General features: G+C 37.5%; 1 protein-coding gene across 3 annotated transcripts in view; it reads left to right on the plus strand.

Annotated features, from left to right (window-relative positions):
* SLIT2 (slit guidance ligand 2) overlaps nucleotides 1–13,627 on the plus strand; it is a 260,009-nt gene extending 246,382 nt beyond the window's left edge. For 2 of the 3 annotated variants that reach the window (XM_063401694.1, XM_063401695.1), the window contains 4 exons: nucleotides 431–585; nucleotides 6,247–6,535; nucleotides 10,472–10,683; nucleotides 11,769–13,627. In XM_063401694.1, the coding sequence (XP_063257764.1) occupies nucleotides 431–585; nucleotides 6,247–6,535; nucleotides 10,472–10,683; nucleotides 11,769–12,010 (898 nt within the window). In that variant the 3' untranslated portion in view covers nucleotides 12,011–13,627. The remainder of the gene's footprint in view (nucleotides 1–430; nucleotides 586–6,246; nucleotides 6,536–10,471; nucleotides 10,684–11,768) is intronic. The other variant, XM_063401696.1, reaches the window with a different exon arrangement.
* Nucleotides 13,628–18,348: the final 4,721 nt, after the last annotated feature.

Consider the following 18,348-nt stretch of genomic DNA (forward strand, 5'->3'; position numbering starts at 1 on the left):
ATTTTACTTAAGAGATTCTATCTGATATACATATATCCTCTCTCATTTTAAAACAGACTGTGTCCTGTTACCACAGGCCCTGGTAAAAAGTCTCTCTCCATCTTTCTTGTAAGTGCCCTTTCAACATTGAAAAGCATCTGGTAGGTCTCCCCTGAGCCTTCTCTTCTCCAGGCTGAACAACCGCAACTCCCTCAGCCTGTATTCATTGGAAAGGTATTCCAGCCCTGTCATCATTAGTGCAGAAGAAGGAATGTTGTATTGTATTGGCTTTTAAGCATATGTGCATGTCTTTGCTTAAAATGTCATTTTCAGGAGAATGCACTCCTAGGGAAGTTCTGTTTTGAAATTGTATTGAATCTTAAGGGGGAAAAAGGTAAAAAATTGTTATAACCTGACCATCAGCTGTTTGTTATTAATGTTTATTTTGCAGTGTGGAAACAATTAATGATGGCAATTTCCACATTGTGGAGCTGCTAGCTATGGATCAGATTCTATCTTTATCTGTTGATGGAGGAAGCCCCAAGATAATTACCAATTTGTCCAAGCAATCCACTCTGAATTTTGATTCTCCACTGTATGTGGGAGGTAAGAGGATCTTACTGCTTCTTATTAGAATTATTATAGATAATTTACTCTGGTAACATGCTTTAAGAAATACATTCTTGTGTTTCTTAAAGGGACTTATTCATTGACATAAAACTTTAAGATTAAACTTTGGCAGTTAATGTCAATAGCTTCAATTTTAAGAAATAATATGCTCTCAAATACACTGGTTGCTTTTTCTTATTATGTTTATTTTTTATGACTGTAAAATTTTGTAAGTTTTCTCCTGTTATTTAGCCTTTTATTATACTGAAGAAGCGTGCTTAACATTGTTTAGCTGCATGAAGATTTAGTAATGCCTATTCAGAGTGTGGAATGGTAGCATTCTGTTTTGCTCATTTTCCATTCCCATTTCCTTGTACTGATATCTGCAGGAAATGGTAGCAATGTGTAAAGCATGAATTTATGTCTGGAGATCTTACAGCTTAGGGCTGATAGGAGATAGGACACTAGGTAAGAATGTGCCCAGACAGTTGCCTCACTCTGTGTGTCAGGGCTTGGGTTTTGTTTGTTTTGAGAAAAAAAGAATTGTTTGTTTGATTGTTTAACTTGAGCAGCTAAAGTATTTGGAAAATTTTGATCATTTGATGCCATTTACTCTGTAGTACTATGAGTTCAAACACATTGTTTTAACTAGCAGTTCCTGATGGATTTCTGATGGGCCTGTGCAATATAGGAAAAATTCAGAAAATTCAGCCAACACTTAGTGCGACCCTACTTGGTAGCAAGTCTGAGTTCTCAATGATCAGAGATTCAGCATGGTTTCTAAATACTTTTTAAATGCTACAGATTTTCATGTTCTGCTTAGTTTAACCTTATAATCTTACAAGAGATATGTAAGGAGTTTCCTTCTGATCTCTTCTTTCTTTTTCATTTTCCCTAATTCTTTCATGTCTGAGAATAGCTTTTTAGAGTTAAGCATCTTGCCTCCTTGCAGGAAACGATGCCATCAGTGCACATTTGTATGTTGTACTGATGCCTTCAGACGAGGATGGCCCTGTAGAAGCACATTGCATTTGCTCCTGGGTATCACTTCTGTTAACAAAGTGTCCTGTCTCTGATAAGACACTGTCTGCTTGCTTATTGTATTGTCCACATCAGTGTGTTTAATGGCTGCTGAGGCCAATTGTGCTGGTTTAAAGCTGAGCTTAGTGCAGAACAATAATCCTCCTGTCTGTTGTAAGCACCTTCTGATGAAATGAGGCCAGACTGCCAGCTGCAAACATTTATTCTGGGCACATTCTTACCACTGGGATGTTGATTTGTGACATATGGTTCTCTTCCTTGCTTCTTCACCCTGCAGATCTGTGCCTCCATTAGGAGAATCACACTAATCTGCATCATCATCTTCAAGTATCAGAGGAATAACTTTTGGAAGAAGTCTTCTCTTAGTGGTTTGATACCTAAGAGCAACAGCCTTTTGCATTCTAGTACATGTTCCTTAGGGACATCCTGTGTTTACTTTATTTTAAATCTTCCAATTCAGGCTTCAAACAGACAATTATTTCCGCTTTCATAGAAAATTTTGATCCAAAAAATAATGAAAAGCAATCATAGAAGCACATAGTAACAAAATAAAGGAAAAAAAAATCCAGTAGCATGATGTTCAGCTCTTAATCTTTCCTCTTCTTTATCTAATTTACCTGTTTATGATTTTTAAAATTCTCAAGATGAGTAATTTTCACTCTTGTATCTTTATATCACCTATCTTTTTGAGATTCAATAATTTTTTTCTTATCCAACTACATCTAGATTTTTTAGAGAATTTGATTACACATTTCCGTCAGTTAAGAACTTAAATTCTCAGAAGGTTTTTATGCAGTATTTTTATCTTTGCCAAAGTCTTAGTTTGACACCTAAATCATCATATAGCTTACACTTACTCTTACCACTTCCCTGCTAAAATGGCATTTCTGATAAGCATCACCTCAGTTGGCAGGCTGAAATTCAGACTTGACAGCAAGCCCTTGTACAGTGTATGCTCTCATTTTCTCTCATTCCCTCTCTCTCTGCCTTCCTCCTTTTTGTTTTCTTTTTTCTTTCTTTTTCTTGTTTTTTTTTTCCTTTTTTTTTCCTTTATTTTTTATGCCACAATTTGAAAGGGGCAATTTAGCATTACTTTTACCAAAAGTGAACTATTTGATATATACCTTTTGGGGTTTTTTTTGCCTTTTCTAAGTATATGGCTCTTTTGTGTGGTCAGAGTACACGTGCTTGTTATTTTTCAGTCTTTCTGTAACAAATTTCAGTAAATCATATTGAAAGGGCATGGCTTTTGTAAGAATTCTTAAGGGACAATCTGTTTCTTCTCAAAAGTTCTTCAAAGGAGTCACAGCCATCACTGATACTTCACATTCTTCTCTCAGAAATTAGAGCATATTTTCCTACTTGAGAGTGGCACCTTCTTTCACGGATGTCTCTATTTCTGAGACAGGTAGAGTATCAGCTGCTTCCCATTTGTGCCTGATCTGTTCTGGCAGCATCTAGAATTAGATACTCGTTTTGACAGTTTTACTGTGTGACTGTTATTTAAGAGAGATGCCTACCATTTGCCTCCTTGAACAGTAATTTACCTGTAGTCAGGCTCAGTGTCCAAAAGAGTAAAAGGGGGTGGAAACTACTCTCTTGCCTTACCAAAAATACATCTGAAATATTTGGATGTGTTGTTTCTTTGTCAGTTCTTTCTTAACTGGTAAAGAATCTTTATATAAAAATTATCTAAGAAATATTGCTAAAGAATATAAGCAGGTTTTACACACACTTTGGCCTTCTGAAATTTGGTATCTTGCTAGAAGTAGGAAAAGTGTATAGGCTGAAAGCTTGTGCATATGTTTGCATTGTGTTTCCAAATGTCTCCCTTACTAGAGAATATAGGCAAAAATTTTTGAATCATGTGTGGTATAACACCTATTGTCTAGTATCACACATACATGCTTATATAGTTCCCAAAAATCACCTCTAAGTTTCCTGGCACTTTCAAGTATAACATCTAGTTTAGCATTGCATAGGTGTGCCTGGTTTTACACACCTTTTATTTTTACAAAGAGTGAGTTCAGTGCCTCTGTTCTGCTGAGATACTTCAGGCATTTTCTATGAACATTAGCTGAGTGTGGCTTTCAAGGGAGACAACAGGGTGAAGGGGCCTTGATCACTCTGCCCTGTCGCTGGTTTGAGAATATGGCGAGTAGATGTGAGGAAATGGAAAGTTGTGTATGTTTGCAGTATGAGTCCTTTAATATAATAGTTCAAAGCCTGTTTTAAAGTTTGACCCTGACTGGGTGCCAGGTACCTACCAAAGCCACACTATCACCCCCCTTCTCAACTGGACAGGGGAGAGAAAACACAGTGAAACCTCGTAAGTTGAGATGAGGATGAGGAGAGATCCCTCACCAATTACTGATGTGGCAAAGCAGACTAGACTTGAAGAAATTAATTTAATGTATTACCAGTCCAAATCACAGTAGGATAAGGAGAGGTGAAACATTTCTTAAGGACACCTTCCCCCTACCCTTCCCTCCTTAGGCTCAACTTTTTCACCCTGATTATCTCCTTCCTGCAAGCAGTGTAGGTAGATGAGGAATATGGGTTATGGTCACTTCATCACTTGCTCCCTCCTCAGAGAAAGGAGTCCTTCCCCTCTTCCAGTGCGAGGTCCCTCCCATGAGAGACAGTTCTCCACCAACTGCTCCTGCATGGGTCTCTTTTTCCCCATGGGGTGCAGTCCTTCAGGAACAGGCTGCTCCAGCATGGGTCCCCAAAGGGTCACAGGTCCAAGGAAAACCTGCTCCAGTGGGGCTCCTCTCTCCACAGCTCCAGCACAGGCTTCCCATGGGGTCCCAGTCTTCTCTGGAGCATCCACCTGCTCCAGCATGGTCTCCTCCACGGGCTGCAGGTGGATCTCTGCTGCCCTGTGAGCATCCACGGGCTGCAGGGGCACAGCTGCCTCACCGTGGGCTGCATGGGAATCTCAGCTCCGGTGCCTGGAGCACCTCCTCCCTCTCCTGCTTTACTGACTTCAGTGTCTGCAGAGCTGTTCCTCATCTACTCTCACTCCTCTCTGGTCACATCCGCACAATTATTCTTTGGGTTTTTTCCCTTTATAGATACATTATCACATAGCTGTTGGTACCATCACTCACTGACTTGGCTGAGGCAGACTTGACAGGTCCACCCTGGAGCCAGCTGGACATGGGGGACACTCCTGGCAGCTCCTTGGAGAAGCCACCCCCGTAGCCCCCCCACTACCCAAAGCCTGGCCACACAAACCCAACACAATTACTTAACTCATAAGATTAAAGAAGATTAGGCTCTTCAACAGTATGGATACAATGTTGTTCATTTCTGTAATCACTGAAGCCTAGCACAAATGAAATTACAATAACGTCTAAATGAAAGGCAGGTCTACTTCATAAGGTTGCACAGTATTACTGCATGACTCTTAAGTGTTCAGAGTAATATAGAAAATTATGAGAAGTATCAGTTTACATGGTTAAGGAGCAACTATGCAGAACATTTCTGCTTTCTTGTCATTATCTAAGTACCAGAAAGAAAATTGCTGATTTTGTCTAGGAATAAACCTATGCAGCTAAAAAGAATATTTATTTTCAGGTAAACAGATCCGTTTTAATGCTCAGTGCACTTTGATTTCCTTTACTTTTGAGTAGCAGGACTCATTTAGGCATTTGTGTATTCATTATTGGAAAGCAGAACCTTAAGGACTATCTGCTATAGGCTAATATGTTGGCAATAAGTTAAAAGAAAACAAAAAGCAGGGGGCAGGAGTAGAAGAAACTTCATGTTTACAAGAAAAAGTTTTATAATAATTTTCGTTCTGAATTATTCTCAAATAATTATCACAGGATAAGGGCATACACCTACTGTTCTAATTACACCTGTAACAACTATGGACTGTAACAGAGAAATTACTCTGAAAATGGTCAACACTGGGGACACTGATTATCTAAAAGTGTATACACAGAAGTAATTTGATGTTGAATTATTGTTATTATTGACTGATTTAGACTATAATGGGAAACTATGAATGGCTTTTAGTTTTATTTTATTAATCTGTTTTTGAGACACATTAAACAAAAGTATGTTTGTTTTTGGAACCTCAACCTGTTAAACTGTCCTTTCCACGAAATTTTCCGTAGCAAAACTTCACATTTAAAATGTGTATGCTAGCTCCATTTTGATGAGCTTGTCCTACTAAATTCTTCTGGATTTGAGTATTTGAGCTTACAAAAAATGGCATATCAGCTGCTAAATTTCAACAACCTTTGTTTTTCTGGGATCCAGAAACTGTGTGCTATTGTGGACTTACATGCACTAGGTAAAGACCAGGCAAAGCTGACCTTTCCACAGCTCTGACCTTCCTTTCTGATAAAGGCTTATATTCATCTCTTAAGTGTGACTTAGACACTTTCAGGTTTGGAGCTGGTTTACATGTATGCTCGACAACCAGGACAATTTCCAAAAACTAGATTATTGTTCATGGTTCTAGCCTGAATAGAATAGCTAAGAATAGCTAAGAATAATTAATTAAGAAGAAGCATTCCTTTAAAAGTGTTTTAAAAATAGAGAAAATGGTATAGAAAATTGTGAGATTATTAGACTGATTATTTGCTGTTATTAATTTCCTAGGCATGCCTGTGAAAAATAACATAGCAGCTATACGCCAGTCCCCAGGACAGAACGGCACCAGCTTCCATGGTTGCATCCGTAACCTATACATCAACAGCGAGCTCCAGGACTTCAGAAATGTGCCACTGCAAGTGGGAATTCTGCCAGGTTGTGAGCCTTGTCATAAGAAAGTCTGTGTGCATGGCACATGCCATGCTACCAGCCAGTCAGGCTTCTCCTGTGAGTGTGAAGGAGGATGGACCGGACCACTCTGTGACCAACAAACTAACGACCCATGTCTTGGAAATAAGTATGTCCTTCCTCAAGAAAAAGCAGTATAATATGCATATAAGTCTCCTGTTATGTGTATTTTTTTCATAGAAGTTCACACTTGCAAGAAGCAAGATAACCTGGGCATGTAAAAGTGAGGACAGCATCCAGGTTGGAGTATATATTCTTTCCATAAACCTAATGAGGGAAAGCCCCCAGTTTAGGGAGAGCAGATTGACACATCTCACTGAAGTTCTGCCTAAAGCCTGGGAGGTGCTATTACAAACTTCTGTATGGGCTTCTTCTGTAATGAGATGCACTGATGCAACTGTGGGTATGGCCCTTGTCACAAAAATAATTTTGAAGAAGTTGCAAATAAAAAAAACCCTTATTTGCTTATTTTCAGCTGTATAGAATGGGGTAAAAAACTATTATTATTATTATTAGTAATAATAATAATAATCTCTACTGTGTTTTTCAAAAATTATAAAATGGACATATCTAATATTTTATGCTTTCAGGTACCCCAGGTTTTAGCTGGAAAATAGATTTTAATCTTTATAGTGAAATTCTGTTTCAGTCTGAGTGTGTTAATTATATTTACTGATTTGAGCAAAAAAAAATTATTTCAGATATTTATATATGTCTATAGAAAAGTTTTTGTATATAAATGTATGGAGATAGGAAAAGATATGTATAATTGTGTATATGATAGTATTGATATCTATGAATATTTATCTTTTACATTTACTGTAGAGACAGATTCAGTTTGGCTCCATGGACTCCCAGCACAAGAAGATCAGAAACTTCAGAAGTTCAAAGTTATTCTGTATTTACTGATCTTGTTCTTGGGCAACAGGATGTCATTCTGTTTGTCCTTACCACTGTCCTTAGTACAACTTGGCAAACATCTTTTTTTTTTTTTTTTTTTTTTGTAAAGCAGGCCTGCTCAGATCGTTTGGCTGCTGCTTTTTCAGTGCAGCATTTGCCTATGTAGCTTTCGACTTTTAAGGACCAGTGGCCTAAGTTTGCGAAGAGATTCTAATAAGATTATTTTCAACTCCCACATAAAATGATGTTTAAATCTTTTTTTCACATAGTATGTGGAGAGTGTGACCCTCTAAAGTTTTATACAGCAGTTACCATGCTTTTCAACAGTTTTCTTTACATTGGTTATAGACCCTTTCAGTACCTTTAAGTTTTGAACTCTTCTCAGACCTAGAGCAGTCAGGTTTTGAAGGATATCATTGTAGCATTTAATTTTTATTGGTCGTTTGCTTAGGGTGTCCTCTTTCACTGTAACTTTCAAGAAAGGTAGCCACAGCAGGTTAAAAAACGCAAATGTCACTTTATACTTCAGGATTAAAAAGTAACATCAAATTGTACCCACAAGTTCTACTATCATAAAAGCCAGAAAACTTCTTTAAACTGTCCTTGAAATATTGGATTCTTCATTGGTTCTTATAAATGTACACATTAGCACCCAAACTGAGTGAGTTTTTTGAAGCAAATTACAAAGTTATCAGTATCAGGTGTAGGCAGTATCAAAGAAAGGACAGCGGGTGAGCACAGCGTTAATATTTTGTTTGCTCTTTAAAGTATTGCATTTGTTTCAGCTGTATACAGTGCTGTGAGCTTTAAAGAGAGAAAGCCAAACCAATTTTTTTTATTTGGAGTGGAGGACAGTTTTGTTGTTCTTTTCTTCCTGGGGATTTTAATTCTGTATTCCTTGATTCATGTCTAAATTGTCTATTGAATAGAAGCATTTTATCCATCTAATACAGTTTGACATTCTGCTTTATCTGAGCAACAGAATTGTCACTGTGATCTCTGTTTCAAAATATAGGTGATCTTTTAGAGATCCCTGCACATCATGAAAAGGCTTAAGACACATTTACTTTACCTACATCTAGGTGTTTGAATTCAAAATATAGTGACCAGAGTTTGTTCTCTGGTCAGTCAAGGAACAAGCACATTTCAAAAGAATAAATAAGACCTCAAATTGTCTAATCATGCTCTAGAGAAGCTCATTTCTCCCCGTGGCTGACTGTGTCTGGAGCTTATGGCAATTATATATCCAACTTGAGTGCCTGACACAGGTACCTAAAATTAGATGAGATGAAACTGTGCCCGAGAGTTTGCACTTAGCTTGATGTTCCTTTCAGTACAGTCTGAGGATGAAATTTAGAGATTCAAAGAGCAGGTGGAAACAAAAGTATGAGCTGGCATTAGCTAAAATTTCATCATCTTCCAAGTCAAAGCAAAACTTCACCAAAGATCTTGACACAGATTGCTTTGATATCTAATGCCTGTATAGAGTATGACATGATGTCAGTGCCACCTGAGTTACTTTGTAGATCAGATGTCCTAAAAGTGGATGTTTTATAAATGGTGAAAAGATCAAATGCTGAACATAATGAAAACTAAACAAAAGCTATCTACTCTGTGATACTGTCTAAGCCTTCCATTTTGAATTGCTTAATAACAGTCTTGGAATATCAGACTTCAACCACAGAAACAATTTTTAATTTTTGTAGAGAACATGGTTGCTTCAAAATACAGACTGATAGAGAAGTTGGAGGTGCTTAACCAATTAGTTTTATATTTGCAGGTTTTAATCCCAAACAGGTTATGTTATCTTAAAAAATTCAAAATAAGATGTTGCTCTTAATAGACTTCTTTTAAGAGAACATGCAATTTTAGATGAATTTTTGCTGTCTTGAAATTGAAGCAAATTATTTCATTTTAGATCAAATGAGAGTTTTCTATTTTTTTATCTCAGTTTCTTTCATTTAGTTAGGTGGCTATCATAACATAATAAGGAGTTCTAGAGTTGTACACTATAGAGAAGAAAAACATTAACGAGCAGAAACATCAGGAAGGGTGACTTGTGTGTCAGGATTGCATCCCTCCCCACAGAGGAATTTTTGCTGTGATCTCCCTAGAAAACAGTATGTAGATAGAAAATTTTTCTATGGAAACAACAGTTAACGAGAATAACATTATTTTTGAAAGGAAGTTATTGATCCTGTGCTGCCAAATGAGGAAAGGGAAGTAATTTTATTCCGAGTCATTGGTGATGGTTTCAGAAGATTAAATCCCCTTATGTTCAGTTTACAGCTAGGAACAGGTAATTAAGCATCCTCCTTTTGGGAAACACCACCTCGCTCTCAAAGAGAAGTAAGACCAACTGCGTGTTCCCATACTACTGTACATCAAAACTTAGCAGGTGCAGATTAACTCACAAACTTTTTTGTCTTAACAAGATTTGAGCCTGCCACAAATGTTATCGAAGCTCAGCTGGGAAATTATCTGCTTTAATCACGTTGGGTGAGACTTGACAATGCTCAGCCTCATCTAGTGTGAGGTTTGGTCTGAGTTCTGGGTGAGTGCTGTTGCCTGCAGCGAAGCACATTCCTGCGTCAGACATTACAAGACCCTGCTACTTGCAGTTGGCAATACAGACTAATGTATTTGAAGGGAAAGCACACGTTCAGCTAGAGACCACTATTGCTTGAGTAGGAATAATTTCTCTTAGGAAGTGCCTGACCTGTCTTTGTGCTGGGAGCCCCATATTTCATGAGTGACAATATGGAGTTTCTTTTAAATGATACATGAACCAGAATTTCAGGTGAGTTTCTTTTTTCTCTGGCTTGATTTTTCTGTGTTCTTCTCAAAAGCATGCTTAAAATTTAAGTAGACAGGAAATGTTTGTAGTAACTGTGGCCTGTAAAATTTTTCCATAACACATCTACAGTGGCTATTTTCTGGTGAGAGGGAGTTCTGTACTGCAGCTTGTTTTGAGTAAACCTGCATACCAATTATAAACCACTTCACTGCATCTCACTGAAAAAGTCCATTAGAAACAAAAGCAATTTCTTCTGAGTACAGTCCAAAGTATTTGTAGTTAATGTTGCTTAACATGAACTCTGATGAATAATTTATTTTTATTCTCTTGGGCTTGTTTCCCCTGTAGATGTGTGCATGGTACCTGCTTGCCGATCAATGCATTTTCATACAGTTGTAAATGCCTGCAGGGACATGGGGGAGTCCTCTGTGATGAAGAGGAAATGCTGTTTAACCCCTGCCAATCCATCAGGTGTAAACATGGCAAATGTAGGCTTTCAGGACTTGGGAAACCATATTGCGAATGCGGCAGCGGATACACGGGGGACAGTTGTGATAAAGGTAAAAAGAATTCATTCATACTGCTGTGGTCTTAGAAAATAGGCTTTTTTAGTAAAACATGAACAGCCAAGCACATGAACAGCCAAAAACATGACCAATTTTTTTTTCCACTACACTCACATTTGTTGCTTTTTTTTCTACCATATGAATTTATCTTGATGAGAGAAAAATCAAGCCTTTCCCATGAATTTGTTTGCATTTTGAGGATTTTTTCATCAAATATTTTGCTGTGAAAACATTTCTTTTTTTTGCCTTTATTCAGAAACACATTTTTACTATATTTAACTACTACCTTTTACCTGCTATATCTTTCTGTATTTATTGTTTCTCTACCTTCTGCAACTGAGAAGCCAAATCCAATGATTCTGCTCCTAGTTTTATCACAAACTCTACTTTTGACCTCTCAGCTTCAACTGATTTATCACAGCGAATTATGCAGGTGAGATGGATGAAAACAGGATGACTTTTCCCCCTACCTTTTTCTTTTTCCTTTGTCTATCAAAGCTCTCCCTCTCCCTCCTTTTCCCTGACCCCAGATGGCATTTATTTTGTATTGTACATAGATGTGAATAGAAGAATACGGTTGTAGAACTTTTAACAGATGTCTCATTTTTAGCTGCCTTTATACCTCAGTAATTTATGAAGTTAGCAGAATGTAACTTATATTAAATAAGAGTTTGAATAATATTAAACTCCAGGTCTAATAAATTAAATTGCATGCTCTCTGAAACGTTTCCCTATGGTAAACAGAACCAGCTGCAAGCAATGTAGCAACAGAAGATGTGTATTTTTATAAAGGAGGAAAAGATTTAAGCTTCCAATTTTCTTGTCATTGTAATAGCTTTGTATTTATGGTTTACATATACATAGTATAAGCTTTACCAAAAATAAGACGTATAGGGAATGAAACCCAGCATTAATCAAATTCCGTTCCGTAGAACCACTAGTTTCCAACCTGCAGTCTCATTCAAACTTTAAAATATCACTCCCAACTGCAAACAGTAACACAGAATCTTCCCGTGTTACACATCCTCCGGCCCGCGTCTCAGAATCGTGTCTCTTACTTTAAACGTTGCTTCCTGCAGAAATCTCCTGTCGAGGGGAACGAGTCCGAGATTACTACCAAAAGCAGCAGGGCTACGCCGCGTGCCAGACGACCAAGAAGGTATCGCGACTAGAGTGCGCGGGCGGGTGCTCGTCCGGGCAGTGCTGCGGGCCGCTGCGCAGCAAGCGGCGGAAATACTCCTTCGAGTGCACCGACGGCTCCTCCTTCGTCGACGAGGTTGAGAAGGTGGTGAAGTGTGGCTGTACAAATTGTCCCTCCTAAGCGCCCCTGTCACACTTGTCTTTTGAAAATGTTGTATACTTATTGACCGTGTCGGACTAATTAATGCTTCATAGTGGAAATATTTGAAATATATTGTAAAATACAGAACAGACTTATTTTTATTATGAGAATAAAGACTTTTTCTTCACTGAAAAAAAAAAAGAGATTCAAGTGCTTGAACTGAAACTTCTCATACCCAAGAGGAGCTTTGAAGAAAAAAAAAAAAAAAAAGACCTGGTAACATTGCAGCAGAGATGGGAAACTTTAACTGCTTTTAACATGGATTCTTCTTTGTAACATGCTGAAGATACACTGACACTATACACATGTGACTTTCAACTTAACAGCTCAGAGATGAGATACTGATCAGAACACGAGGCTTGTTTTTTTTCACTTTCGTATCAGTCTATTTTATTGTCTTGGCAGACCATACCGATCACTTACCTATGGATGAGGAAGCTTTATGAGCAAAAAGATTATACAGAAATAACAATTGTTTGAAACACATTTTGTATTTTGGAATTACTAAGCATCTTGAGAAGATGGGGTCTCATTTAATGAATGGGAAATGGGAGATACAAGAATATACTGTAATCCAGAAATCTCCTGATGATGTGTAATTTATGTCAGCATGTTAGCAAAAGAAGCATAAAAAAAGTGTTTATCTTCCCTTTTACAGTATTAATTTTTTGTAATATAAATGTTCCAGGGATGATAAAATAGATTATTGATGGATAAATTAGTAATAATATGGATTTCTGTTTCTATGAGTTCTAAACAACTCTATACAGTATTGGGTTTCATTGAGAAATATTTATTGTATCAAAGTACATTGTACTTAACCCTTTTAGGCCATCCCTTTTATTGTTTTTCAATGCTTTAATATATATTAATTTATATTTGTCCCAGTATTTTTGTAATTTTTTTTAAAGGACTTAAAAATCAGGATTTTTTTGCAATAGAACTAACGTAGCCTGTTGTCTTGGGGTAAAATGTTTTCAGTCTGTTTTTCCCTTTCTGTTCCCTTTTACTTTTCCTTAGAATCTGACCACTTGGTGTCACTGAATAGAAAGTGGTGACAATTTATGGTTTCACATATAGCAGACATTCAGGACACCTTCCAAGAATGTGTAATGTATTACAGAAAATGTCTTTACACTAGATGGCAATTGTAGAGAAGTTAATTTTCCCTATATACAGTACTTACAGAAAATAAGATGGCGTGTAGAAAATGACATTAGAAGATAGATCTTTATAAATTAATATTCCCATGGAGCTCTTTACCTTTTTTATAAAAAAGAAAAAAAAGGCTGTGCTATCAAAAACTGTGATTTTCCCCAAATAATAAAACTACTTTACTGCCCTAATGTTCCCCACGTTAACATGTTGCTGCTAAATTATAATGTAGATCTGGTAATCAATAGTGGGTTGTGTTCTTCTTTCAGTAAAACCCAGGGTACCCTGTAAAAATGCAGATGTTTTTTCAATTTTATTTTATTATTTTTTTTTACAAAAAAGTTAGATGTACATGTGTAATGCAGTGTGCTTTGTCATATTTGGACTGATATCAGTAATGCTACTGATGTTTGTAAATTAAACAGATATTTACTTCATTAACAGCTTTTATTTGTATTCTTCTGAGAAGTTTAAATTGTCTAGCAGCCTTTAATTAAACATCTGTTGCAAAGAATATTTGGTAGAAAACAGAATAAAGCCCAACCCTAAATCTAGTGTATTCCTTGCTGAAAATCGGAAGAAGGAATTGACTTGGGATTATTACACCTAGAGGCAGTGACATCTAAAAATGTCTGTGCATTATGAACTCAGATGAACTTATACCAAAACTAAGAAAAAGACTTATAAATAAAGTACACTGCAGGAAAAGACAAATTGAGTCAATCCTAATACTTTAGTGGTTATAAAAATGGCAATTGAACAGTTGTTCTTGCAAGCAATTTACTTCTTTAGAGGGATTCATTTTCACTAATCTTTGACTAAGTATTTTCAATTTAAGCAATTGGATGGGATGATACTTAACCAGGTTTATTTTCTCTAATATATCTTTTACAAATAATTCTGTGTTTATTTTACTTGGTCTATTTTAGAATTTGTCTAAATATCCAATGAAACAGCCTTTGATATGAGGACTTCTCTGCAGTTTCTGTGACTGCTAAAAAATCTGCTGTAAACAGGGGTAGCTTTGAGGAGAAAGAAGACATTTTTGCCTAACAGTCCTTAAACAGTATTCTTGGATATGGAAAGATCTCTTGAAGCTCAAAGTCCCTGTATCTGGAGCTCGATCACCTTCTGTCCTCATATTGCGAGAGAAAAATGAACTTTGGAATGGTAATCAAGCAATACTGGTAGCAACTGGTGATCGTGAGGTCATCAAGAGAGGTACCTTTTGTGGTCTCCAAGCAGAACCAAAGAAGCCCATTAGAATTAAAAGAGAAAGAAGAGAAAAAGAGAAAGAGAAAGGAAAGAAGAAAAGAAAAGAAAAAAGAGAAGAGGAAGAGAAAGAGAAAGAGGAGAGGAAGAGAAGAGGAAGAGAAGAGGAAGAAAAGAGAAGAGAAAGAAAAGAGAAAGAGAAAAGAAAAAGAAACCCAAAACCAAACTCAGCTTTGTCACCTGCTCCTCTGAAGAAAGACAAGGCACCTACATCAAGTGGTGATTCAGCTCTCCTCATCCCCCTTTCTCACCATCTCAAGCATCCTCAAGCATCACAAAGTGACCCTGTGCAGGACAAGAGATAAATTCCTCAATGGGATGGGTCACCCTAACACCTTTCTAATACCTAAACAGAGTTTCTTTAAATACTGCTGTAATAGGCTGCCTTTTACCTGTATTCTCCAAAAGGGAAATGGGGTCTGAGGGAATTGTCACTTTAGGTATCACTACCATAGTGGAGAACTTAATTCACTGCAGAACACTCCAGACACAGGTTTTCATTCAAAAACGTAAATCACGCTGCTCTTAACACAGAGCCTAGGGATTAGCATTTTCTCCTTGTGTCTGCTACCTCCTCTAGGAATAACTCATACAGTCTGCTTTTAATGTATTGTATAAAATCCATAAAATGCATTGGAGCTGAAGGATACGACTCAGTATAATGGCCAAGTTCTCACTTCAGTTTAGAACTGCATACAATTAGAAGTCTTCTTTCATTAGAAACTAAGAAAAATAAAACTTGGAGACTCCATCATTTTCTGCCAGTGTTCTTAAAAGCTGTAAAAAAGGGAAAACACATGAATATTGCTTAATTTGTACTGGTTCATGCACAGCTCTTGCTGTCATCTCATTTAGGACAAAATTGTGAAAGAGCACGAAAAAAGACCATTCTTGAATGAAGCTAACAAAAGACATTGCCCTGTTGTTAACACTGCAAGTCAATTCAGAACATCAACTACCACACATGGAACCAGATTCTGCAGTCTGTTAATGTCTCTTTGAGTGATAAAAACACTGTTCTAAGCAAACCAATGGTAGGCTATGAATGAGCTTTGAGAGATAGAGTTCATTTTATAAGACGTATTGCGATAATTTTGTCTTCAGGATACTTTGTGTTGCCATAGGGGGACACCATGAGCCTTAGTAGTACAAGAATAATTGTAATATGAGGATGTTCTGTGTAGGTGCCACAATATAACACTCATATGATGTTATGAAGGCATTTGCTTGGAGAGAGGAGCATGCAGAGGTTCTGGAAATGGCAGCAAGTCTGGCAGACCTGATAATCCACGGTGTATTTGCAGGGATAGGAGCAAGGCACTAGAGTAAGTGGATTGTCACCATGTTAGTTTTGATGAGAGGATGACTAAGATGTGGTGACTAAGGTGATGACTAAGAGATGAGAGAGAGTGGTTTGTTATGGAAAGGAGCTCGCTGTTAAGAGGAAAAATGCCCAGAAGTTTTGGAAAACTGTCAAGTCTCGGGGGCTGTTTGTACTGAAGCTCTATTTTGGGAGCTTTATCTGTTCCTGCTTGAAACTTACATGTTTTAAAAACCCCTTTACAGTTCTGACAAACACACACTTGATATTTCTGTCTTGACTTAATCCAATTATTATTTTGAGGAGAAGTGTATCTTTTCAAAGCAATTCAAAATCCCATTTTTTGGTTCCTTTCTCCTTTTGAAGCAAGTGTTGTTCCTGCAGTAGCTCATTAGGCATGCAAGTGTCTGTGCTTCAGCTATCCCACCTAGCAGTGGAAAGCCTGGCACATCATTTCAGTTCCCATGAAGTGCAGTTCACCAGCTGAGCCATTCAGGATTCTTGGTTTTTAAAAATATCTGTAGACAGAGCTGGTATTTCCAATCTATTTAAGATTCCTGGAGTGGAAATCAGAAAATCATTGGTAGTTGTGACTCCATAGGGGCTGTCAGGAGTACAGTCAAACTGAAGTGTTTGCCTGCATGTCTGGAGAGCCTGCTCTCTCACTGTGTTCTCCATGTATTGTGTTCCTGAGAGAGTGGGAAGTCATGCTCATCCTTTCTAAAATAATTTAGAGTAGAGGGATTTAGTGTCCTTCTGTAAACAAATTGTCTAGACTGGAAATCATAGGCCACTTTGGCCCTCAGCCAGGTTAAACTGTGTATGTATACCTTAACATCAGCCATCATCTTGGACACCAACAGATCATGATGTTAAAAAAAAAGTGAATAAATCTTGCTCTCAGTTTAATAAAACACAGATGGGAAAAGCAAACTAAACAGAGAGTTAACGGCTCTATTCACTAGTCTCCTGGGCTCCATGTGATTAAATCAGAGTTGAAGGGTGTGTTCCTGCTGCTGCTGTTCTGGCCAGTGTCCGTAGGGGTGATGGCCAGCAAAGAAGAAGCACTCTGTCAGAGCCTGCATGTCATTTGTCAAGCTGAGAAAAAGCAGTCATCTCACTGAACAGCAAGACTTCTGGCTATCCACAGTCCCAGCAAATGTGCTCCAGCTCTACAGCACGCTGCAGGAATTTTGCTCAGCCATGGGAACAGGCTTTAAAACTGCCTCCCAGATCCACAACTTTATTTCAGAATGCTGATCTTAGTAGTGTTTTCTGGTCTTTACAACTCCATCCTTTTATTTCCTTCCAGTGAGAGGGTGGGTTTCTTTGTTCCTGTTTTAGGTATTTATTAACATTTGTAGAGGGATCAGAAGACCTGCCTTAAAGAAGGTTACACATCCAGATACAGAGATAAAACATCTTAATGGCCTTTATAATTCAGAAAATGTCTGATAGCCATGGAGTGATATAAACTTACTTATTTTATGGATTTGTGGACTTACACCAGGGGAATTGTTATCTGGTTTTGTCTGCTACTACTTTTACTTTTTAAAAAATTCCTTTTAGGATACTTTCCATATCACAAGAGACAAGTAAAGATAGGATTAATGTGCCTGGGTTGCTTATTCTGACATTAAAGTTCCTTAAAATTATCCAGTAGCCCTTCTTCAGGACATTTTTCTTCTTTCTCAAAGGTTTTAACATTCTAGGCTTCAATCTGTTGTTTCTATGAAACATTGTCGACTTTGTTTACTTTCCAGAACAGATTTAATGCTTCCAGAGAGAGGAAAAGGATACCTTTTTTTCCTGCAGCTGTGCCTAAAATCTCTCACAGAACATCTTTAGAAGTGTTTTCTTTCCAAGTCCTCTGAGACTCAGTTAACTTGAGCTGGTTTTACTGCAGAGTTGTTTTTTTTCTTTTGCTCCTGATTAGCTTTATTTATTTAATCACATTTATGTGTTTCTGTTATGGTAACAGCTATAAGAGGAGTACCTTCTGACCTGTGCTTTAGAACTTGCTTGCTATTTTGAAATAGCAAGTTTAATAAGTCTAAGGTTTGCCTGTTGTCTCTTCTTTCCTTTTTGTTGTTGTTTGGTTTGGTTTGGTTTGGGTTTGTTTTGTTTTTCACTGATCTCCCTCCCTAACAGTTCACCCATTTTTGTGTAGTTTTATGCTTATTTTGTAGAGGAAAAGTAAGAACGTGAGACAATGTCAACAGTAAATAAAACTGACCACAGAAGATGCATAGATCTATGCAGAATACCCACAGCAAGATCATGTGGCACAGCACATAATCCTCTGCATAAAAAGATTCATTATTGCTCTAAATTAAAAAAAAAGTGACAAAAAAACATAATGAGAAATTTTGAAAAGCAGCTTAAATGTGAGAAGCAAAAGGTTTAAGTCCCAAGTGAGCTAAACTGTTCTCATCGTTCATTATCACAAACCCGAGACCAACACTGGCATTCACTTTCTCTCCTGCTCCAGGCACTCCAGACACTTCTTGCTTTCCCTTTCCCACCCACCTGGCTCCAGGCCTGACTGTGCCTGCCATTCCCACAGCCT

Source organism: Prinia subflava, chromosome 7 (genome assembly GCF_021018805.1).
Source record: "Prinia subflava isolate CZ2003 ecotype Zambia chromosome 7, Cam_Psub_1.2, whole genome shotgun sequence".
Taxonomy (NCBI): domain Eukaryota; kingdom Metazoa; phylum Chordata; class Aves; order Passeriformes; family Cisticolidae; genus Prinia; species Prinia subflava.